The 25775-nt window shown below is 44.0% G+C and overlaps 1 protein-coding gene across 2 annotated transcripts; it reads right to left on the reverse strand.

The window, feature by feature from the left end:
* Positions 1-5704: 5704 nt before the first annotated feature.
* Positions 5705-14532, reverse strand: LOC129825690 (platelet endothelial cell adhesion molecule-like). 2 transcript variants are annotated; one of them, XM_055885880.1, is made up of 15 exons: positions 14396-14531; positions 14222-14245; positions 12851-13144; positions 12259-12540; positions 11828-12088; positions 10204-10491; positions 9114-9413; positions 8557-8838; positions 8290-8422; positions 8050-8120; positions 7678-7731; positions 7488-7577; positions 7273-7329; positions 6242-6270; positions 5705-6033 (listed from the first exon to the last, which is right to left on the reverse strand). In XM_055885880.1, the coding sequence occupies exons 1-15, from the start codon at positions 14451-14453 to the stop codon at positions 5893-5895; spliced, it is 2364 nt and encodes a 787-aa protein (XP_055741855.1). In that variant the 5' UTR covers positions 14454-14531; the 3' UTR covers positions 5705-5892. The 2 variants fall into 2 exon arrangements, with proteins under 2 accessions (XP_055741855.1, XP_055741861.1); XM_055885886.1 differs by lacking the exon at positions 6242-6270 and having other exon boundaries at positions 5928-6033; positions 14396-14532.
* Positions 14533-25775: the final 11243 nt, after the last annotated feature.

The following is a 25775-nucleotide window of genomic DNA, read 5'->3' on the forward strand; positions in this document are numbered from 1 at the left end:
GTTCAAATCCAGGTTCAAATCCAGGCTGCAACACATCTGGCTGTGATTGGAAGTCCCATAGAGTGGTGCATAATTGGCCCAGCGTTGTCCAGGTTTGGCCAGGGTAGGCCGTCATTGTAAATAAGAATTTGTTCTTAAGTGACTTGCCTAGTTAAAAAAAGGTAGCTTAAGTAATTACCATTTTACTACGTAAATAACTGTGCTACAAAAAAAGTACTGCACAAGTATGATATATTCAATATCTGAACATACAAATGATCTAAATCAAAGCTTTACCCTCTGTAGTTATACTGAAGAAAAATTTAAACACAACATGTTTCATGAGCTGAAATAAAAGAGCTCAGAAATGTTCCATACTCACAAAAAGCTTATTTCTCTCAAATTCTGTGAACAAATTTGTTTACATCCCTGTTAGTGAGCATTTCTCCTTTGCCAAGATAATCCATCCACATGACAGGTGTGGTATATCAGGAAGCGGATAAAAAAAAAAGAACATAATTTTAAATCAAATACCTAAATTATCCATGGTATTACCATCTTAAAACAATTCCATATGTCATCTTAAATCAAACAGCATGATCATTAAACAGGTGCACCTTGTGCTGGGGACAATAAAAGGCCACTCTAAAATGTGCAGTTTTGTCACATAACACAATGCCACAGATGTCTCAAGTTTTGAGGGAGCGTGCAATTGGCGTGCTGACTTCAGGACTGTCCACCAGAGCTGTTACCAGAGAATTGAATGTTCATTTCATTACAATAATCCCCCTCCAACGTCATTTTTGAGAATTTGCAGTACGTCCAACCGGCCTCACCATGTGTAATCACGCCAGCACAGGACCTCCACATGCAGCTTCTTCACCTGCGGGATCGTCTGAGACCAGCCACCTGGACAGCTAATAAAACTATGGGTTTGCACAACCAAATAATTTCTGCACAAAGCTCATCTGCATGCTCGTTGTCCTCACCAAGGTCTTGCTCTGACTGCAGTTTGGCGTCGTAACCGACTTCAGTGGGAAAATGCTCACCTTCGATGGCCACTGGCACGTAGGAGAAGTTTGCTCTTCACGGATGAATTCCGGTTTCAACTGTCCGGACAGATGGCTGATGGTGTCGTGTGGGCGAGCGGTTTGCTGATGTCAATGTTGTGAACAGAGTACCCCATGTTGGCGCTGGGGTTATGGTATGGACAGGCATAAGCTACGAACAATGAACACAATTGCATTTTAACAATGGCAATTTGAATGCACAGAGAGACCGTGAAGAGATTCTGAGGCCCATTATCGTGCCATTCATCTGCCGCCATCACCTCATATTTCAGCATGATAATGTACGGCCCCATGTCGCAAAGATCTGCACACAATTCCTGGAAGCTGAAAATGTCCCACTTCTTCCATGGCCTGCTTACTTACCGGACATGTCACCCATTGAGCCTGTATAGGATGCACTGGATTGACGTGTAAGACAGCGTGTTCCAGTTCCCGCCAATATCCAGCAACTTCACACAGCCATTGAAAAGGAGTGGAACAACATTCCACAGATCACAATCAACAGCCTGATCAACTCTATGCGAAGGAGATGTCACGCTGCATAAGGTAAGTGGTGGTCACACCAGATACTGACTGGTTTTTGATCCACACCCCTACCTTTTTTGTTAAGGAATCTATGGCCAATAGATGCATATCTGTATTCCCAGTCATGTGAAATCCATAGATTAGGGCCTAATTCATTTATTTAAATTGACTGATTTCCTTATATGAACTGTACCTCAGAAAAATCTTTGAAATTGTTGCGTTTTATATTTTCGTTCAGTGAACATGGGGGAACAGATAGTAGCCACCTGTTTAACATTGCAGGAGTTATATTATCAATGTTAGGATAAAGATGTGGAAATTACAAATGTAGGACTATGGGAGCTGGGCTTGTTTGTGTAAACCTGCTCTATTGTTCGAATGTAGTGTTATACAGTATGACATACCTTGTTGCTTGTTTACATGACTTAAATGACTGTCTGAGATTTGAATCAGATGAGCTGATCCATTACTCATGAAAGGGGGAAAATGAACATAAAGTTTACATCCAAAATGTATGCATGGAAACACAAATACCAGGGAATATTGAGAGCAGCGTAGAAATTGAAGGAGCAGTTGTACTGAGAAGAGTTAGAGAAGAGATGATGATAGATAGGCAAGTCAGGTAACTAGCTTTCACGTTCCTGACCTGTTGTCTGTTATTTTTGTATGTGTTTAGTTGGTCAGGGCGTGAGTTGGGGTGGGCATTCTATGTTTTGTGTTTCTATGTTTAGGCCATTGGTAATTAGCCTTATATGGTTCTCAATCAGAGACAGGTGTTTGTCGTTTCCTCTGCTTGGGAACCATATAAAGGTAGGGTGTTCACACTGTTTGTTTGTGGGTGGTTGTCTTCCGTGTCTGTATTGTATGTTCGTACCACACGGGACTGTAGCGTTTTGTTTGTAGTCTATTCCTGTTCGTGAGTTCTTCGTGTTATATGTAAGTTCTCTATTTCAGGTCTGTCTTCGTTCGTTTTGTTATTTTGTAATTATTCCAAGTGTTGTTTCGTGTTCGTCTTCGTGGTTGAATAAATTCATTATGTTCTCAAAACCCGCTGCATTTTGGTCTGATCCCTACTCCTCCTCTTCGGACGAAGAGGAGGAGAACAAGCGTTACACTAGCCATATCATGAGGAGGAAGCAAAAAAGGTGGAAGTGTAAGTTTGCTTCACCTGATTGAGTCTGACCACAAGTCAGAGACCACTATAATGACACAACACATGTGTTTGATGGATCCTTTCTGTATCCTCCTCTAGACTACAGACTGGGTCAGTGTATCATGTTGACAATCTGCCACGCCCTCAGGTCTTTGATTATAATCATAATTTAAAAAAAACTTAAAACATGTATTGCAGAGGCAGTGCTTAGTGTGCTGCTGTGGGCTATCAAGTACATTAGTAATAGAGGCTTTAGCTGGTACTATGGTGTCTGCTAATAGCAGTATTTTGCGACATCTGTAAAACACAGTAAACTTGAACAATGTGTACAACTGGAAAGCACAAGCTCATAAGTACCTGGATACGTCTTAATTTGTGATAGTAGCAAATCTAAGAACAATGAACCTGCTGCCACGATGACCTCACCACTGAGTCTCAGCAGTGCACAACACTGGCCCCATAAAGCCAAGTGAAAAACATAATATTCATATGTGTCAACGTGCCAATTTTAGCAGCGTAGCCAATGGTGTAGCTGGAATCCTGCTTCAGATACAGGAGGGGCCAGATCATGTTTCCTTGCTGAGACACGAACACAGAGGCAGTAAAAATAAAGGGACACAGCGTCCCACACTTCTAAATGTGAAAAGTTCCAAATACACATTTATCACTCTCTCCTACTGTATCAACATTATAAAGAGATTAAGAAAACCTGTCCTATCTAGTTACCACGCCATTGGTCTTGTGACTATGGAGGACATACTGTCTGGTCTTCTCCTGTGCAGACGGGCAGATGACATGTAACAGGAATCCACAGCGTCTATGACAGCACATGACCTCACATGATAGATGCAGGAACATTGTAAATGCAGCAGCATGTATTTGCCAGGGTAGACAAACATCAGACCAGGCCCTCTGAAGAGGCCAGCACCATCCATGGCCAGGACATGTCAGGGTTTGGAGGGGATGGTGGCCGGGTTGACGCCGCGAGGTATGCAGGAGATGGCCTCAGCAGATTCACCAAACTTGTGGTTATTTCTGTATGTAGTGTCCTTGCGGAGGAAAAGAGTATAGGACACAGGGTGTAAACATATAGCACTTTGGCTTTATTATTGTGCAGTTGAAAATTAAAACGCCAATCTGAGCTTTAATAAATGTCGTCCAAAAATTGCTTGAACAGGTTAATACCCGCTCATTAATACCCAACCACCATATTCTTATTTATTCTACTTCTGTTACAGTCATTTTAATTCCATAGCGGCACATGACCCCCAGCTGCCAGTTCTCAAAATATGCTGCTAACCGCTGTCAGGGCAGACCTGTTAAGTAATATGATTAATTCATCCACACTCTAAAAGCTGAAACTGCAGCGTGTGATGTAACGATACAGTAATAACAACCTGCAGAGTTCCAGACTGCTGAGACATGGAGATGGATTCGGTTTTCATTTTGGAACGCATTTTGGAAAACTATCCATTCATAGATGACTCTTTGGACCCAAGGCCTCCTCTTAAAGGGGCCGTCTTTATCGATAGTTTTGTCTTCCCCTAGGGGGATTACCTAAAATAGCAGTACTTATTTTCTTTACATTAAATATTGTAGTGTTTTGTTACATTTTGAACTTCCCAGTACGAGAACCAATAGTGAATAGTTTGACTACACTAAAGGTGGCTGGACTTGTCACTCTGAACTTTTCCTTACATTTTTGCTTGCTAGGATGGCGATTCAAACTCAGCATGACCTGAGGTGGGGAAGGATGAGCCCTAGCTTAGACACACTTTCACTAGAGCTCTCTCTTTCTCTCTCTCTTGGGTTCACCCTTACTTCCCCCTCTGTACTGCCCCCTCTCTGTCACACACAGGTGCGCACACAAACACACAGCTGAAACATGCACACACAAATAACTGAAACATAATCCAAACAAGGGACTGGGCTATCTCTAATGAAGATAAATGCTTCATCCTAAGGGCTGTGGTATACAGTATACGTTAGACTAAACTGGGAATGTAGTTGAGAGCATTTAAGTGGGTGGCAGGCTGTGGGTGTTTAGATGTGTTGTCAGGACTTTATGGCTTTTCACACAGGGTTGGTCAGTCGTTCAACGTCCCTAAGAGCCTCCTGGTCAAAAGGCAAATCCGCATGAGCTGGACTGTCAACAACATGTGCCATGACATTAATGAAGGAATCAACCTCTTGTGGACTATAGGCCTTTGTTGTTCAGATCACCTTGGTGATGTCTCATTAAGCTTTTTGAATAAACAAATACAATATAGCTAATATAGATATTTACATTTTGTGATCGAGGATATGTGATGGCACAGACCTTACTAATGTAATGTTGTTGTGTTCCCTTGGGCATGAAGACTCCACTAGCCTTCCGGACTGAAGAGAGGTTCTGAAATTACTGCAGTTCAGTGTACACCTTTGTACAGAGACAATATAGCCTACACTTTAAAGTTTGTTTCTCTGTTTTTAATCTCCTCTGGTAGCCAACTACTGAGAAAAGGAATTGACTCCTGCATGACCTTATATTGAGTCACTTCTTGTCTGAGTCAATCAAAGCCATGAAAGGATGGAAACTGAAACTGATATGCCTTGATGCTAAAACACAGTGGAAGCCTCTCACATGAGTTCAGCAGCATGGCACCAAGTTTCCCTACTGAATCATAAGCAAGGTGCTGCCCTCCTCTGGTCAGGAGAGGGAGAGTGGTTTGCCTGGTCACCCACCAGGGGGTACAGACTTTCTTTTCTCATATTGTTACACTTCTCTACGGGGGTGTCACAGTGCCTGACTGTCACTACACCCTGCAGGCTTAAAAGGTTTCCTTCCTGTCCATGGAGCTCAGCTCACAATGGAGGAAAATGTATTTGTGTGTATTTTCCTCTGGGTCACAACACACATCCTATGTGCACGTTCTCAGGAGAGATGACGGAAACCGTCAATAACTATTTTTTTCTCATTGAGACACAGGACAAGGTCTCCCATTCTGCTGCATTGTTTTATTCTCAATTCACAAAGGCATGATTACAGGCATTTAAAGACTGTACAAATAGTTAAGAAGAAGAAGAGGTGTAAAAAATATAGAAAATATACAAATGCATTCGAATCAATAACAGCTCCAGTTGTTCAATGGTCTGAATAAATTAGAGAATAAATATTGATGGTGGTCATTCAAGTTGTCCGTCTTGCTCTGATCCTTGTTCTGGTTCTGGCTCTGGTTCAGGCCGGGGTTCATGTTCTGGTTCGTGCTCTGGTTCTTCTGACTCATGGTCATTGTGGTTTAACTGGGCATACTCAACTGAGCCTTGCTGAAATAGACAAAATAAAATACAAATTACAAGACGAAGCCAGTGTCTGTTTCTGTGTATTCCAGCAGTTTCCTCCTCCTGTGTTGAATCTTATTTTCTCCATAAGGGGTCCCTCTAAGACAAAACAAAGTCATAAGGTCTATGTACTGTATGTAAAACAGTACTGTTATGTACATGAGTGTATTTGTTAGTACATTGCTCTACTTACGCCGTCAGCTTGTTCGGACTCTGACTCACCTGCAAAAACAAGAGCAGGAGACAAGCTCAGAAAAACAACACCCTCCACCCAGAGCCTCCCCCTTCCCCAAAACAACACCCCCTACCTAGAGCCTCCCCCTTCCCCAAAACAACACCCTCCACCCAGAGCCTCCCCCTTCCCCAAAACAACACCCTCCACCCAGAGCCTCCCCCTTTCCCAAAACAACACCCTCCACCCAGAACCTCCCCCTTTCCCAAAACAACACCCTCTAACCAGAGCCTCCCCCTTTCCCAAAACAACACCCTCCACCCAGAGCCTCCCCCTTCCCCAAAACAACACCCTCCACCCAGAGCCTCCCCCTTCCCCAAAACAACACCCTCCACCCAGAACCTCCCCCTTCCCAAAACAACACCCTCCACCCAGAACCTCCCCCTTCCCCAAAACAACACCCTCCACCCAGAACCTCCCCGTTCCCCAAAACAACACCCTCTATCCAGAGCCTCCACCTCTCCTCAAGACTGACACCTTGGGCTTATCGCATTACAACCATTCATGTGTGTGTTACTAGTCAGTTTCCCTGCCGACAAGCCCATTGTTTGACAATATAGAGGCAGGCCAACGCCCATGATTGTTTTCTCTTCCCCTGCGCTGCAACATTGTTTGATACAAATACCATTGACATTTGCAAGGAGTAGGCCAATTACTCAACAATGGACAATACCGTTGGCGTGTGGGTTCTTATTTCAGGGGTAAACAAGGGAGCAGTCTGTCCTCTGACTCCGCTTGACAGATGCACCCTGTGTTTGGGTTGGATTGTAATAACAGGAAGTTCCCTTTGACGAGAGCAGGAAGTGGACAGCTGGCTAAGCGGCCGGCTTAACGGCACCCTCTCTCACTGACAATGCAGATGTTTAGAGTTAGGCCTGGCCTGGTTTCCTGCATGGCACATTTCTCAAACCCCAGAGAAGAAGCCCATCTAATTAGCTGTTTCTTAGTGTATAGAGGGCTTCAGTGAACATTGAACAGGATGTTAGTCTTACCTTGATTCAAATTCTGCACTTCGCTGTACACTGTGTCTGTGCCTTTCTTCACAGGGGCTAGAAATGCATAAACAAATGCTTCATAGGGACATAATCAAAAAATGCAAGTGGACAGCTGATGATTATTTGACATTAAGCAATAGATCAATAATAATGTTGACATGCGTATTTGAAGCCTAGCACCTCCCAGCTAAGAGGATGGGTCAGTCTCTTACCTCTGGTGGGGTCTACCTCCTGGGGATGGACCTCAGTGTATCGTGGCTCAGGTACCTCAGTAGCTTCCTCGCTGGTCTGGTCGTCAGACTCTACAACAGTCACACTTAATGTTAGACATGAATAGTTACATAGTTAATGCTCCTACTGTTGAAATGTAGGAGTTGACCTCATGAACTCTGGTACACTCACCTGAGCCTGAGACGTGATCACTCCAGATGCTCCTTCCCATGACCCCAGGAGTGACTGCAAAACACAGAGACCAGGGGTCAGTCATACAGGACACCGGTCACATCCAATTGGATGAAACATTCATTGCTTTGCCATATTAGGTATGCATCCCCTCACCTGCTCTTTACCCTGAGCCAAGCTAGGAGGAAGGAACACACAGAGAGGAAAGATGACATCCTGAGAGGATGAGGTGTTGGAGCAAGGTTAGGGCTGAGATGGTAGGGGTCTGCAAGACTCCATAAACTTTCTATCATGGGCCAATGGTTTAGCAGTGTGAAGTCCTGACAGCAGATATAGGTTCTACTGTACAGTAAATCAGTAGACAGATCTTACCATTGGCAGCCTCATTGACTTCTCCATGGGTCAGTCTCAGAGTCTCGTCTGTTTTAGTGCTTGCTGGCTTCCTGAGAGAGGGGAACAAGAAAACACAATGAACAATTAAACAGGAAACTCCTATATGACCTTTATCGCTTTAATATTCACATCTTCCCAAACAAAGAATTGTGCATCACCTGTACATGCAATGGTTTGTGAATAGACTATGGTAGTATGATGAAATCAAAGCCTACTCACACTGAGAGTTCCACTGTTCTCTCTCTTCTGAATGGAAGAAGGCATTTCTTAACGAGGATAATGATGATGAGAGACACTGTGAGCAGGATGCAGAATGCTGCGATCAGCCCCTTCTTCCAGCCAGCCAACTTCACTGCAGACAGCAAGGTTACAGAGGTTACCTCAGGTCAAGTTCAGCCACAGTGGATTAAGCTAAAGGACTTCTAGTCACACACCAGTGTGTTTGTGTGATAATACTTTCATCTGCAAGATCCCTTCCCCTCTCACCTCCAACAGTGACCATGGCACTCCTCTGGCTGTCATTGGATGGGTTGTTAGTGACGCAGTAGTATCCGCCTCCATGCTTTCTACTGACACCTTGAACTGAGTGGGAAAATCGCATGTCATTGGTGATCTGGGACAGCAGGGGCAGGGCACTCTTTGTGTGATACCATGTGTAGGTGATGGGGGGCGTGCCCCGCTGGACAGTGCAGGTTAGGGTCAGGTCCTCCCCCTCAGCCACGTCCCCCATGTTGGGTGTCACGGTCAGTACTGGCCTGGACACTGGCTCTGTGGGGAATTAATGTTGTTGAGTCATTACAATAAATCTACTATATCATCAGTTAGACTGACTGTACCAGCATCTTCCTTTTATAAGCCAGAGCCATATGTAGGTGTGTGTGTGTGTGTATGTATGTATGTATGTATGTATGTATGTATGTATGTATGTATGTATGTATGTATGTATGGATGGATGGATGGATGGATGGATGGATGGATGGATGGATGGATGGATGTATATATGCATTTGGTTCTGTTATAAACAGGTGGTGTGGCCAACTCACCTATGATGGTGGCAGTGCGTCGGAGGTGCTCTCCTGAGCTCTCCATGTGGGGCTGACTGGGGTAGTTCTCGGCCTTGCAGGAGAAGCTGTGGATGTCAGTGCTCCTGTGGATGGAGGTGATGTTGAAGAGGGCCAGATCCCAGGGTCTGCGGACCACCCTGAACTCAGCTTGTCTGTAGGGGCTCAGCAGGGTGTAGGTGATGGGCAGACTACCGTTGTCACTCTGACACTGGAGCTGGAAGGGCTTGCCCAGGATCAACCTGCCTCCTACCACACTCAAAAGAGGGACTGACACAGGCACTGACAGAGGGAGAGGGGGAACAGAAAAGAGAACGAATAAGACAGAATGAGACCAGAGAAGAGAAAAACTGTTAGAAAATCAAGCACATGCAATGTTTGAGAATGTTGAATGAGAGTGTTTTTAATATGACCCCATCCACTGTCAGAACAGAAATGACAAGATTGTTATAATGCTGTTATTGCATCAAATGGTTGTTTTATGCAACATAATAAGGGGTTGGTAGAACACTCGTCTATCTGTGTGTGTTCTACTGAAAGTGAGCCTCTAGGAGATTTAACACTGACAGAAGATTTACAATATCTTCTGGGTGATAAACCTAACAAGATCGCATTCCATAGCATGATTAGTGTCTGTGTGCCTGACTGGAAGCTACCAGGGAGAGATGGCTCGGGCCAGACCCTGGTTTCTAAACAATGAAAAGTTTTTACAGCAGATACTTATAATTCACAGCAGACAGTATCTTTCAAACAAATCTTAAACTTGTAACCCATTCTATACATCTGTTGTTTGTCATATAGACTGAAGGGGGTGTATCTTGGTTATAAAAGACCTTTGTACCTTTGTCTCGAGGCTCTCAACGAATCATCTGAGGGTGATTTGTCGACCAGCCATCATTATCTTAGGGCACTCAATCGATTCACTTTATATGTGTGTGTTGTATTGACCTGCTCCCTTATTAATAAGTGAATAAAGATTCAGTTTAAGTATATCTCTGACTTGTGTGATAAGTTTGTCTCTCCTCATTTGAAAGTAAAGAAATTAACCACCACACCACACAGAGAGACTCACCTTTTGCCTTGAGGACAATCTGTGTGCTGTTTTTGAAGATCTTTTTGGTTTGGCCTCTTCCTTGGGCTTGGGCCTGGCAGGAGTAATTTCCATTAAGGGAGGGGTGTGCTGTGGCACTGTATTTCCCTCCTGATGTCAGTAGGACCTGGTTCCTGTACAAGGAGTACTTCACATCCCCAATGTTGATTCTCTCATGGGAATAGCGGTCAGTATCACAGTTCAGTGTGAAGCGCTGTGTCTCAAATACCTCTCTGGGCTTCATCACCAGGACTGGCTTGGAAAACAACTCTATGGGGATCAGACAGAAAAAGCAGAGTGTCAACATTAAATTCAAATATACTTTGGCATGGCGAAACATTAAATTCAAAGAAACTTTGGCATGGCGAAACATTAAATTTAAAGAAACTTTGGTATGGCGAAACATTAAATTCAAAGAAACTTTGGCATGGCGAAACATTAAATTCAAAGAAACTTTGGCATGGCGAAACATTAAATTCAAAGAAACTTTGGCATGGCGAAACATTAAATTCAAATCAACTTTGGCATGGCGAAACATTAAATTCAAAGAAACTTTGGCATGGCGAAACATTAAATTCAAAGAAACTTTGGCATGGCGAAACATTAAATTGAAATAAACTTTGGCATGGCGAAACATTAAATTCAAAGAAACTTTGGCATGGCGAAACATTAAATTCAAAGAAACTTTGGCATGGCGAAACATTAAATTCAAAGAAACTTTGGCATGGCGAAACATTAAATTCAAATCAACTTTGGCATGGCGAAACATTAAATTCAAATAAACTTTGGCATAGCGAAACATTAAATTCAAATAAACTTTGGCATGGCGAAACATTAAATTCAAAGAAACTTTGGCATGGCGAAACATTAAATTCAAAGAAACTTTGGCATGGCGAAACATTAAATTCAAATAAACTTTGGCATGGCGAAACATTAAATTCAAAGAAACTTTGGCATGGCGAAACATTAAATTCAAAGAAACTTTGGCATGGCGAAACATTAAATTCAAAGAAACTTTGGCATGGCGAAACATTAAATTCAAAGAAACTTTGGCATGGCGAAACATTAAATTCAAATCAACTTTGGCATGGCGAAACATTAAATTTAAATAAACTTTGGCATGGCCAAACATTAAATTCAAAGAAACTTTGGCATGGCGAAACATTAAATTCAAAGAAACTTTGGCATGGCGAAACATTAAATTGAAATAAACTTTGGCATGGCGAAACATTAAATTCAAATAAACTTTGGCATGGCGAAACATTAAATTCAAAGAAAGTTTGGCATGGCGAAACATTAAATTCAAATAAACTTTGGCATGGCAAAACATTAAATTGAAATAAACTTTGGCATGGCGAAACATTAAATTCAAATAAACTTTGGCATGGTGAAACATTAAATTCAAAGAAACTTTGGCATGGCGAAACATTAAATTCAAAGAAACTTTGGCATGGCGAAACATTAAATTCAAAGAAACTTTGGCATGGCGAAACATTAAATTCAAAGAAACTTTGGCATGGCGAAACATTAAATTAAGTTAGAAAACGCTCACTATTACATCATGTGGCCCAACCTTTTACAACACAGTCAGACATCCAATACTTGCCTTTGACTTTGATGCTCTTATAGGCTTCTTTCTGCACATTGCCTCTGTCCGCCTTGCACACATACTCCCCAGAGTCCTCTGCCAGGACACTGAGCGAATGATTGAGACTAATGAAGGCTGACTTAAGCACCCTCTTGTCCTTGGTCAGGAAGACCACCACATTGGGTGGGGGGTTCACCACTCGACAGACAAACTCGACAACGTCACCCTCAATCACATCTTTACCAGGAAGAATGTTCATGACGGGTGTGATGAAAAGTTCTAATGATACAACAGAAGAACAGGGAAATTCCTTAACCCAACATTTATTTTCTTACAGGTGATATATTGAATCACACAGAAGCATAATGCCCATAGCTACTATAAATCTGAACCGGAACCTTCGAATGACAAATGCAACAGTTATAGTCAGCATTCAACCCCACTCTTACCTTTGACCATGACCTTGACAGTGTTACTGTTGTTGGACCTCCCAGCGTCGGGCAGCATGTTGATTTCAAAGTAACAGCGCAGGTGTTTGTCCCCAGCATGCTTCAGCTCCAGCCTGGTCTCCACTGAGTTCCCAATGGCCCTCACCTGCTTGATCTTCTCCTGGTCCTGGTAGAAGTGGAAGAACAGGGAGCCAGACTCATCTGGGGCGCTGCAGGTAGCTGTCACCTCATCCCCCTCAAACAGGATCTGGGAGGTCACCTGCAGCACAGGCGTCTGTAAGCCTGTGGTCGAACAATCAATGTCAGTCACTAGGATGTCACATACCATGCATCATCAGGAGGAAAATACTTGATACTGTATGTACCTACATATAATGGATTACGAATGAAGATATTTTTATTTTATTTTATTTAACCTTTATTTAAAAAGGCAAGTCAGTTAAGAACAAATTCTTATTTACAATGATGGCCTACCCTGTCCAAACCCTAACCCGGACGATACTGTGCCAATTGTGCACCGCCCTACGGGATCTAGAGATCTAGAGAGTTTTACCAGAAAGTCAATATAATCATGGATCCATTTCAGCAGTACCTGTGACGGTGAGTCTGTGGGTTCTGCTGCCTTTGCTCTTGCCTTGAACTATGACCTGGCACTTGTAAGTGCCAGAGTTGGCAGCCCTGGCCGGGGTGAGCTGGTGAAGGACCGCAGGTTCCGTGGTGTTTTTGGAGTAGACCAGGACATCGTCTCGCAGGAAGTTGAAGCTGTGTGTCAGGGGGTGGGACTGGTCATGGCTGACGCTGACCTCACAGTTCAGGTCCATCAAGGTCCCACTGGTTACCTCGCCACTTGGGTCCAGTTTGAGTGTCACACTATCTATGGTGAATACTGGACAACCACATAGACAGACACACAAAGACACCATGACATCCAAGGCTAATGCAAACTACTATTTGGGGTGCAAAATAACCAAGGCTAAATTGACTATTCTTCAAGACTAGACAGGGAGTTCCCTCTGTGCTTTCTCCTTTACAGTGCAGGTAGAGTCCTCCAGACAGAGGAAGGCCCTTCCCTGGTGCCTGGCGGCCCTCCACAGTAAGCAGGAGGTGTGCCTGGCGGCCCTCCACTCCACTGCACAGTAAGCAGGAGGTGGAGGAGGAAGGAAAGGAGGAAAACACTTTAACAAACACAGACCAACCGTCCCCTCCCCTGGGAGGTCTGTGGCCTTACCTTGGCTCCTGTTCACACTCAATACCAACAACACTATTGTGCCTGAGCTGACACAACAAAGCGGGCATTTTGTTCCACATCCTCCCTGGTAATGCTTTTAGAATAGGTAACACATACAGCTCAGCCATGCAGGAGAAAAGGCTGAGACCTGAACCAAAAGTACTTTGGAGCCAAATTTGTGACTCAGCCTTTGGGGAATAGATACGGTCTGTTATTATGCCACCAGCTCACTCTCAATACCCCACCAAGAGCTCAGAATGAACTAAGTTGCTGAGAAAAATAAAACCATTACAGTATCTGAGAATGTAGGTGGATCAAAGAGGTTCAACATCTCAGAAGCTAGTTCACATGCTGACACAAAACAATGAAACCAGCTGCGTATTCCGCTTAAAATACCTTCAATAAATCGAATGAAAAACATGAAAATGTCAAGGAAGTCAGATGTTCACAATACCCATTTCCTACAAAAAGAAATAAAAATAGCCGCTTATCAACCGTAGAAAGGACCAACTGCCCTCAAACTATGGTTACCTTTACCTTTACCCGGCATAGAGACAGTTTGAGGGCAGTTGGTCCTCTCTACGGTTGATAAGCGGCTATTTTTATGCCTCACACAAAAATATATATTTTTGTAGGAAATGGGTATTGTGAGCGTCCACCTAAGACTCTTCCAGCTCTCTGGTGCATTTATTAAAGTGGCATCAAATACAGAAAGTAATTGTATCTCATACTTACATGACTGAGCTCCTGCCCCTTGCCCTGTGAGTGGAGATAGGTGGAGGGAGACAGAGGAGGAGGAATAAGAATAGAAAGCAAGTGATGTGAGAGACAGACAGACATATGAATAGAAGGTGAACTAAAGGTAACCTATCTGAGCTCAGAAAGTAGAGTAGAGTGCTGGATCCTTACAGAGGGTGAGCAGACAGGTCAGCAGCAGCAGAGGCAGGTAGAGTGGTGGGGAGTCCATCCTGAGTGATGACACTGATACAGCACCACAGCCAGGAGCAAGAGTGGCAGGCGCTCACATAGGGACAGGGGAAGAAGGGAAACATGGGCCGGGCCACAGGGAATGAGAGGTGGAGTACGCAAGGAGCAGGAAGGTGGAGAGGGCGGGGCATAATTGTCTATGTGTGTGTGTTACGCCTTCGTCTTATCATTGGCCCTCTTTTTGTTTCATTGAACAGGAAAGGACCGCTGCTTCCTCAGGATATGCAAGTTCCCAAATGTAAAGTGCCTTGACATACCCCAAATTTTCTTGTGTTACAGCTTGAATTCAAAGTTGATTAAATTGTTTTTTCCCCTCAACCATCTACACACAATACCCTATAATGGCAAAGTGACATTTTTGCAAATTGATTGAAAATTAAATACAGAAATATTTATTTATATTTAAATAAATATTTAAGTATTCACACCACTGAGTCAATACATATTAGAATCACCTTTGGCAGTGATTACAGCTGTGATTCTTTCTGGGTAAGTCTCTAAGAGTTTTGCACACCTGGATTGTATAATATCTGCCCATTATTCATTTCATAATTCGTCAAGATCTGTCAAATTAGTTGTGGATCATTGCTGGACAACCATTTCAAGTCTGGCCTTAGATTTTCAAGCAGATTTAAGTAAAAACTGTAACTCGGCCACTCAGGAACATTCACTGTCTTCTTGGTAAGCAACTCCAGTGTAGATTTGGCCTTGTGTTTTAGGTTATTGTCCTGCAGAAATGTGAATTCATTTCCCAGTATCTGGTGGAAGCAGACTGAACCAGGTTTTTGTCTAGCATTTTGTCTGTGCTTCATTCAGTTTATTTTTTATCCTGAAAACTCTCCAGTCTTAACGATTACAAGCGTACACATTACATGAGCAGCCATCACTATGCTTCAAAATATGGAGTGGTACTCAGTAACGTGCTGTATTAGATTTTCCCTAAACAAAACGTGAATTGCTTTGCCACATTTTTTGCAGTATTACTTTAGTGCGTTTTTGCAAACAGGATGAATGTTTTGGAATATATTTATTATGTACAGGCGTCCTTCTTTTCACTCTGTCCATTAGGTTAGTATTGTGGAGTAACTACAATGTTGTTGATCCATCCTCAGTTTTCTTCTATCACAGCCATTAAACTTTGTAACTATTTTAAAGTCACCTTTGTCCTCATGGTAAAATCATCTCTGGCAACTGAGTTAGGATGGCCGCCTGTATCTTTGTAGTGACTGGGTGTATTGATACACCATCCAAAGTGTAATTAATAACTTCACCATGCTCAAAGGGATATTCAATGTCTGCTTTATTTATATTGTTACCGATCCACCAATAGGTGCCATTCTTTGCAAGGCTTTTGAAAACCTCCCTGGTCTTTGTGGTTGAATCTGGGTTTGATATTCACTACTTGACTGAGGAATCTTACAAATATATATATATGTGTGGGTTACAGAGATAAGGTAGTCAGTCAAAAATCATGTTAAACACTATTATTGCACAGAGTGAGTCCATGCAATTTATTATGTGATTGGTTTAGCAAATCTGGACTCCTGAGCTTATTTAAGCTTATTTAAGCTTGCCACAATAGGCAAGGGGTTGAATACTTATTGACTCAAACATTTCAGCTTTTCATTCATTTATTATTATTTGTATATATATATATATATATATATATATATATATATATATATATATATATATATATATATATATATATATAAAAATCCTAATTCCACTTTGACATTATGGGGTATTGTGTGTAGGCCAGTGACCAAAAACTTCTACATTTAATCCATTTTAAATTCAGGCTGTAACACAACAAGATGTGGAAAAAGTCAAGGGGCATGAATACTTTCTGAAGGCTCTGTATTTGTTATTGTCAGTAGTTAAGTATTAATTAAGCCTTGCCTGGCTTTGTTAGTGTACATAGAGGGACGAAGTCATGACTTCAACAAGTGTGGATTTTAGCCTATAGATAGGACCCTGGTTGATTGGCAGACATGATAGGATGCTATGATATGATGAGTCTGAGTGTTGACTTTGAGCCAAACCCATGCAGGAGTGTGATGAGTGACTACTCAATGTAGTCTTTGATACCACCTGCTGTTAATCTTCCAGCAACACAGCAGGGGCTCATACAGTACGATCTGAATCTTATTCTAACCTCTCATTACAATGCTGTTCAAAATAATGAAAGATGACAAGAATCCTTAGATTAACTCCTTCAAGATATTCTTAGCAATATCATCTTTATCATTAACATCAACTCTCCATCACTCATGTCTGCTAATGGAATTAGATATCCCCAAATACAGACCAAAATGTACTTTGCCCATGTGCTTATTGTTTATGAATGATTGGCAAGTCCAACAAAACCCTCCTAGGTTTTAAGGCAGTATGACCATACAACACATAAAGGGTTAACCAAAAAGGTTATGTCTGTAGCCAGGAAATTCAATTTTACAGTCCGTGGGAGAAAGTCAAACCGAAAGACTGTGCTTCATTACTGCTTACCTTGTTATGACAACTTCTTTGCTCCCCCTCAGACAAAAGACTTGGGCTCGTGTGGTTCTGAGGATATCTACATAGGATCTACATAGTACACTAATAGGGGCTTGACAAACAGAGAATGTCTGAAATAACTACTCTGTCCAAAGAGTATATAGGGGTATTTTACACAAACTGTCTGTCTGTCCACATTATAGTGTGAATTCCTGCTCAGTCCTGATTGCAATTCTTATATCTCACCACTAAGAGGTGCTAAAGGCTCACAGAGAAAAGGGCTACAGCAGCAACATCACCTACTCTACGTTCTTCTCACCGCATCCACATCTGCATATGGCCCGTAGCCTGTAAAGCCTGAGGTGTTGCCTTAATTGCTGCTGTCCTTGTGTTGTGTTTTGCTGTGCTGTGGGGTGTTGTGTTGTGTTTTGCTGTGCTGTGGTGTGTTTTGTTGTGTTCTGTTCTATTTTGCTGTGTTGTGTTGTGTTGTGTTCTGTTCTGTTTTGCTGTGCTGTGTTCTGGTGTGTTGTGTTGTGTTCTGTTTTGCTGTGCTGTGCTGTGTTGTGTTGTGGTGTGTTGTGGTGTGTTGTGTTCTGTTCTGTTTTGCTGTGTTGTGTTCTGTTTTGCTGTGCTGTGCTGTGTTGTGGTGTGTTGTGTTCTGTTATTTTTTACTCTGCTGTGTTGTGTTATGGTGCGGTGCGGTGTGTGTCTTTGCGTCTCCATATGCCCCAGACCTGAGTGATGACCTGTATTCGTTAAACATTCATGGGACAGGTTAGTACTTAATTGCACCGCTGGCTCATGGGTTAGTGTGAAAAATCTTTGTTTTCTCACAAAGTCCCTGAAGGGTCCAGCACCCACCCACATACTGTACCCTAAGTCCTTCAGACTCAATGTTGCAATATAGCTGGAAGCTAGCATGCATATATAGATGTAACATCCCCTGTGCAGTCATTTGCTTACATTGCCTACATAAAATGCCTTATTTCATGTTTTGTACTCATGCTTTTAAGTTTTCACACATTGGACAAACTGACTTTTCAAAGTCACCTGCCTTACACATACTGTATATTAACACAGACTCCTTGTGCACCTAATTTAAACTTAAAAATACTGTTACACTGCCCTAGATTGTCATAAACAGTGTAGTTGGTAAACATTCTTCTACCCAGGATGCTGCTGTGTGTAATTGGCGCCCATGGCCAGTCTGTCTGTCACACGAGGGTGCACAGCTGACTGTGGCTGATGTACAGTAGAGATGGAGCTGACTGTCTGAATGGATCTGGCTGAGCTCCTCATCATGCCATGATGCTCAGTCACTTGGAAATCATCCTACAGGTCCCACAGGGAGGGGAAGAGTCACCCGCCTGCTGCGGCAGAGGCAGGGCTGAGTGCAACAGGGAGGGGAGAGTCACCCGCCTGCTGCGGCAGAGGCAGGGCTGAGTGCAACAGGGAGGGGAGAGTCACCCGCCTGCTGCGGCAGAGGCAGGGCTGAGTGCAACAGGGAGGGGAGAGTCACCCGCCTGCTGCGGCAGAGGCAGGGCTGAGTGCAACAGGGAGGGGAGAGTCACCCGCCTGCTGCGGCAGAGGCAGGGCTGAGTGCAACAGGGAGGGGAGAGTCACCCGCCTGCTGCGGCAGAGGCAGGGCTGAGTGCAACAGGGAGGGGAGAGTCACCCGCCTGCTGCGGCAGAGGCAGGGCTGAGTGCAACAGGGAGGGGAGAGTCACCCGCCTGCTGCGGCAGAGGCAGGGCTGAGTGTAACAGGGAGGTGGTGGGGGGTGTTATTTGAGCAGAATGTCTGTCTACTTGACATTTTCTCATTGTTTCTCTTATCAAGTATATATCACATTCAGTGAATGACCTCCAAACCCGACGACAGTGTTGTTGAGAGAATAGAGTGGCAGACTGCATGTGTTTGTATTCGCCATTAAAGAGCGTTCACATATGAGAGTGATTGATGGTGCCCTGTAGCGTTGCTGTTGAGGCGGTCAGTTCTCTGTGGGTCGTGGGTACAGAGGTCTGATTGATGTCATAGCCCCGGGCGGCATTGCCAAAGCTCCCCTCCTCTCTTCTGACTGGCTCTGCACACCGCACTGCTATGCTTCTGCCTATAAGACCTCTCACCGTGCTAATAATGCATGTCATCAATACCAGAGAGGGAGAGAGAGGGAGGCAGGGAGGGAGCGAGCGAGAGAGAGAAAGAGAGAGTGGTAAAGGGCTAGAGAGAGAGGCATGGAGGGAGAGAGAGAATCATGTAAACTGCGCATTAGCAGCCTACTAAATGAGAGCACCATTGTCTTATAACTCAATCAGACCAGCAGCGCCAGTGTCCTCTTACTAACTCGTTAGCATTTCTCTTTGTGATGTCACCCTGGAATTCCTCTCCCACTTTGAATTAGTCTTAGCTAATTTAGCTTGTATTAGATACAACCTTCAAAAACTGTAATGTACTAGCCTCATTTCAAGCTTCTAATACACCTGTTTTTTCATAGGTTCTGCACATCAACTAGTAAAGTAGCATGACACATGACGACAACATTTGGGCCTTGAAGCTGTAGAGCACATCTCTAGCTGAACACTAACATTCCTACTGTCCAATAGGACTAGTATGAGAGGGAATTGTTATTGACATTGTCGTTATTGAATTGGTGTAACACAGTAAAATAACACAGATATATACATAAATCATTGCAATGATCAATGTAGCTACCTCTAGCTACAGCCATTTATCAATACGTGGCACTATACTTCACATAGGCAGTTATAGGAAAGCAGTGATATTCTATTACACCGTACTATCACCACTAGCAGGTGATCCTTTACTGAGTCAACAACTTCACAGACATGAACGATTTTTCTAAAGCAAATTAAGTTGCCAAATTTCTCTTGCTTCTGACACACTGAAGTAGAGACAATGATGCCAATCAGTCATTCTTACAGTAAGTTAGTCTGGCACATTGTGAATCATCCGTTTCCCTAGTTTGTGCTCTCACGTTCTCTCATATTTGAATTGTGTTTCTGGTGCCCTGTAGACCAATAGCCCTTTAAAAGACGTGGAAAAACTGTACTGGAATCTAAGGTTATGTTTCAAGTCGGAAATGAAAGTATTCAAATAGAAACACTACAGAGGTCTTTCTCTACAGGAAGAACAGGTAGATACAACCTATATAACCGAACAAGGACTCAACTTTAAACAAATAAATATCATAAACAACATTTTCCTCATAGTCGTAGTCAAGCGAGGCTGACAGCCACGGTTCTCATGTCGAGAGCTTAGGACTATTTTTGGTTCTATCTGCATTTTTGTCAAACTGTAGTTATTGACATAGCTTTCTACCTATACCAATGTTCTCTACCCATTTAGTACTCTAAATAAATCTAATCCAAATCAGATGTTATTTGTCAATGCGCTGAATACAACAGGTGTAGACCTTACACTGAAATGCTTACTTACAAGCCCTTAACCAACAATGCAGTTTAAAAAAATACCTACAAAAAAATAAGAATAAGAAATAAAAGTAACAAATAATTAAAGAGCAGCAGTAAAATAACAATAGCGAGGTTATATACAGGGGGTACTGGTACAGAGTCAATGTGCGGGGGCACATTGATTGAGGTAATATGTGTAGGTAGAGTTATTCAAGTGACTATGTATAGATAATAACAGAGAGTAGCAGCAGCATAAAGGGGGTGGGGGGGCAATGCAAATAGTCTGGGTAGCCATTTGATTTGACATTCAGGAGTCTTATGGCTTGCGGGTAGAAGCTGTTTAGAAGTCTCTTGGACCTAGACTTGGCACTTCGGTACTGCTTGCCGTGCGATAGCAGAGAAAACAGTCTATGACTAGGGGGACTGGAGTCTTTGACAATTTTTAGGGCCTTCCTCTGACACGGCCTGGTATAGAGGTCCTGGATGGCAATGGAAAGTGTTGCGGTTCCGGCAGCGTCCGGTGAGCTCTCGCTGGCCCTTGAAAATCCGGGGGAGAGGGTGTAAATCTCGCGCCAGGCCGTACCCATATCCGCAGCAGGTCTCCAAGCTGAACAGCCTCTGGCATGTTAGAACAATGTAGGTAAGGGAAGTCGGCAAGTCAGATCTGTAACTTCGGGATTGCCTTGACCAATCAGCCCAGAACGATAGTAAAACGGGCAATAAGTTATACTTCAAGAAAGGGAACAAATATATAACCGTAAAAAAGGTCTGCAGGTCTGAGGGCCATCAAACAAGTGCAGGTCGGAGGGCTATCAAGCGAAACAGATCAATGAAGCGCGGGTAAACGGCGGGAGTATCTATGACTCTCTGAAGACTGGGTAGGCTTCTCCCTTCTCTCTGTGTGTGGCTCTGGCCCGGGAGGGTGGCTTCGGCTCTCGCCCAAGCTTAGTTCCCTGCTTCTCCATGTCGCCTGGATTGCTCCCGACAGGCTCCATCCCCCCTTTCCCAGTTAGGCACGGCTGCATGGTGCACCTGTGGGCAGGTGCATCGGCCGTGTAGGAAGGGGATCGGGGTTGCCGGTGAACCGGGTATTCCCACCTCGGTCTCCAATATCAAGCGCTTGGGTCTCGCCCAAGACCCGTGCGTGGATCTGGGTACCTAGTCAACCGCTCTGCACCCTGGCGCAGGCGGGGGTTCAATGTCTACCCCAATTCACGTTAAGTATAAAAGAATACAATAAAAAAACTGCTGACACCATTCAAACCATTGAGGGTTTCGGAATTTAATGCCAATTACCTAAGAATCATCTTTTTGCAGATAGAACCTTCTAGTCCCGAGCTCTCAATGTGCTCATTTGATGGGACATCCATTCACAAACATCCAATACTGCACATTGGATATGATAAACCAAAATTCTATATGGCATCACTACAGAACATCTCCGTGTGATGGCCCTATCTCCACCTCTCCCTCATCCCTCTCTCCTCACTCCCTCTCTCCCACACACAGCCTCACTCAGTGGGCTAAGCCACGCTCTGTCCATCTCCTCCTGAGTCTAGTCTGTTATGAAAGTAAGTTTCCACCTCTGTCTCCAGAGCATGTAGTGTCCTGCCACTCTTCCCAGGCAAATTGACCGTAGACTGGGGATGCTCTTTCACCGTGACATGGGACTCAACCACTGAATTATGAGATATAGCTACAGCCTCCCACCCACACAACCACCTGTAGGATGATGCTGTTACAGTGTGGATGCTTTTTCTCTCTCTATCTGGACTTTTTTTTCACCCTCCCTTGCTTTTTTCATCAAAGCACTGCTACCCTCTTTTTCTTGCTTTTCGGTTTCATCCTAGAATAGATAGCTAGCTACCTCTTTTCTCTCCCCCTCTCTCTCTCTCTCTCTCTCTCTCTCTCTCTCTCTCTCTCTCTCTCTCTCTCTCTCTCTCTCTCTCTCTCTTGCTGAATCAAAAATAAATTATCTAAAAGGCTTTGCTATGACAGTCTCTTTACTCTGGCTCTCTGATGGTTGTCAGGAAGAATTGAGACAATGCACCAAGTCCAAATTCTGCAACTCGGTAACAGGGAAACAATTGAAGTAAAACATTTGGGGGTCACACATAGGGCTTTGGCGATATGAAAACAGTTGGTGCTATTCTGTGTACAGACATATCACTGTTTGATATTTACGGCTGCATGTGTTTTAGCACAAGCTTCAAACTTCAAAGTTTTACTTGTCGCACTATGATGAACACACACACACACACGCACACACACACCCAACACAAACACACATGCTACACAGACAGCTCCATCTGAGTCTCCACAGGGGTCTATTGTTCTCAGTCGCCCGCTGTGAGCACACTCTTCACAGAGAGCTGGGCTGCATGATCCAACGTCACCCGGCTCTATGTACTGCTACACTGATGGGATGGCTAAACAGGGGCTGTTAACAAGGCTTGTGTACTGAGACTTAGATGTCAGGGGTGGTGTCTGTCTCCAACTCAGAGCTTCTCTAGCTGCTGACCTGCTTTGAGGGTGCAGGAGAGTTCTCCTAGAGAGAGATAGCTGCTGACCTGCTTTGAGGGTGCAGGAGAGTTCTCCCAGAGAGAGATATGGAGAGTTTCGGTAATAGGTTTGGGGTCTTGAGAAATCCCCCTCATACAAAGGACTGAGTCAATGAAAATCAAACATGAATATTAAACTCTATGATATCAATGTATCAAGGAGTACCATGTTGACCCCACACATTCACAAACACATAAAATCATCACAAACCACGTGCTGGTAGCCAAGAGGGTGAGGGTGCTGGTGCTGAGTGGAGTGCCTCTAAATAGCTTGCCCAGAATAGAGGCTTTGGGTCCTCATATGGCATGAGATTGGCACAGGCTTATTTTCCTGGAGATAGTGCTGACACACCAAGTCATCTAATGCACAGAACCTGCTGAGCTACAGTACTAGCGAGGGAGAGAGGAGACTCATAATCAACCACCACCCTGACCCAGGCCTAAGCCCTCACTGACTCCAACTTATCCACTAACACTTTGGTCACATGCCGTGTTTTTTGTAAATTGCAATTGCAGTCAATACAGCACACAGGAGCAAGAGATTAATGCTCTTCCCGTTTCTCTTGCTCTCTCTATCTCTAAATCTCACGAAATCTCTTCCACGCAGGGCACCAAATACACTGTAACATCTGTCAAAATGTCAAGACTCACCATTTGGAACAGTAACTCTTCCCACTGCAGAAATGATTGGCTGACAGTGGTATCATGTATAAAATGAATGTCCTTGAGTTTCTAAAGACCAGCAGCAGACAGTGGCCTGCTATGTGCTACTTCGTCCAGTGAGGGGCGCTATATAGACAAGCAGTGGCATAGTCAACCCCTTAAGGTCCAGGGCTGCCCCTCCCCCGCTAATCACACTGCTTGTGATTAGGTAAGGCCCCTCTTTGAAATCAAACCAAATTTTATTTGTCACATGCGCCGAATACAACAGGTAGACCTTACAGTGAAATGCTTACTTACAAGCCTTAACCAACAATGCAGTGAATTATTTTTTTTTAAACCCCCCACAAATATAAGAATAAGAAAAGAAAAGTAACAAATAATTAATTCGTTTCAGTAAAATAACAATAGCGAGGCTATATACAGGGGGTACCGGTACAGAGTCAATGTGCGGGGGCACCAGTTAGTCGAGGTTATTGAGAAAATATGTACATGTAGGTAGAGTTATTAAAGTGACTATGCATAGATAATAACAGAGAGTAGCAGCAGTGTAAAAGAGGGGGGGGCTACAATGCAAATAGTCTGGGTAGCCATTTGATTAGATGTTCAGGAGTCTTATGGCTTAGGGGTAGAAGCTGTTTAGAAGCCTCTTGGACCTAGACTTGGCGCTTCGGTACCGATTGCCATGCGGTAACAGAGAGAACAGTCTATGACTAGGGTGGCTGGAGTCTTTGACAATTTTTAGGGCATTCCTCTGACACCGCCTGTTATAGAGGTCTCCTGAGGGGGAATAGGTTTTGTCATGCCCTCTTCATGACTGACTTGGTGTGCTTGGACCATGTTAGTTTGTTGGTGATGTGGACATCAATGAAGTTGAAGCTCTCAACCTGTTCCACTACAGCCCCGTCGATGAGAATGGGGGTGTGCTCGGTCCTCCTTTTCCTGTAATCCACAATAATCTCCTTTGCCTTGATCACGTTGAGGGAGAGGTTGTTGTCCTGGCACCACACGGCCAGGTTTCTGACCTCCTCCCTATAGGCTGTCTCGTCGTTGTCGGTGATCAGGCCCACCACCGTTGTGTCATCTGCAAACTTAATGATGGTGTTGGAGTCGTGTCTGGCCGTGTAGTCATGAGTGAACAGGGAGTACAGGAGGGGACTGAGCACACACCCCTGATGGGGCCCCGTGTTGAAGATCAGTGTGGCGGATGTGTTGCTACCTACCCTTACCACCTGGGGGTGGCCTGCCAGGAAGTCCAGGATCCAGTTGCAGAGGGAGATGTTGAGTCCCAGGGTCCTTAGCTTAGTGATGAGCTTTGAAGGCACTATGGTGTTGAACGCTGAGCTGTAGTCAATGAATAGCATTCTCACATAGGTGTTCCTTTTGTCCAGGTGGGAAAGGGCAGTGTGGAGTGCAATAGAGATTGCATCATCTGTGGATCTGTTAGGGCGGTATGCAAATTGGAGTGGGTCGAGGGTTTCTGGGACAATGGTGTTGATGTGAGCCATGACCAGCCTTTCAAAGCACTTCATGGCTACAGACGTGAATGGTACAGTTCAGTAGTCATTTAGGCAGGTTACCTTAGTGTTCTTGGGCACAAGGGACTATGGTGGTCTGCTTGAAACATGTTGGTAGTACAGACTCAGACAGGGATAATGTCATTGAAGACACTTGCCAGTTGGTCAGCGCATGCTTGGAGTACGCATCCTGGTAATCCGTCTGGCCCTGTGGTCTTGTGAATGTTGACCTGTTTAAAGGTCTTACTCACATTGGCTGTGGAGAGCGTGCTCACACAGTCGTCCGGAACAGCTGATGCTCTCATGCATGTTTCAGTGTTATTTGCCTCGAAGCGAGCATGGAAGTAATTTAGCTCGTCTGGTAGGCTTGTGTCACTGGGCAGCTCTCGGCTGTGCTTCCCTTTGTATTCTGTAATAGTTTGCAAGCCCTGCCACATCCGACGAGCACCGGAACCGGTGTAGTACGATTCAATCTTAGTCCTGTATTGACGCTTGGCCTGTTTGATGTTTGGTTGGAGGTCGTAGCGGGATTTCTTATAAGCTTAAGGGTTAGAGACCCGCTTTGAAAGCGACAGCTCTACCCTTTAGCTCAGTGCGGATGTTGCCTGTAATTCATGGCTTCTGGTTGGGGTATGTACG

Source organism: Salvelinus fontinalis, chromosome 2, assembly GCF_029448725.1.
Source record: "Salvelinus fontinalis isolate EN_2023a chromosome 2, ASM2944872v1, whole genome shotgun sequence".
Lineage (NCBI taxonomy): Eukaryota > Metazoa > Chordata > Actinopteri > Salmoniformes > Salmonidae > Salvelinus > Salvelinus fontinalis.

Coding starts and splice junctions, on each gene's coding strand:
- LOC129825690 (XM_055885880.1), bottom strand. CDS start 14,453: ATGGACTCCCCACCACTCTACCTGCCTCTGCTGCTGCTGACCTGTCTG. Junction 12,541..12,850: donor CCACAGACTCACCGTCACAG/GTACTGCTGAAA, acceptor GTTCGACCACAG/GCTTACAGACGCCTGTGCTG. Junction 6,271..7,272: donor AGTGCAGAATTTGAATCAAG/GTAAGACTAACA, acceptor TTGTTTTTGCAG/GTGAGTCAGAGTCCGAACAA.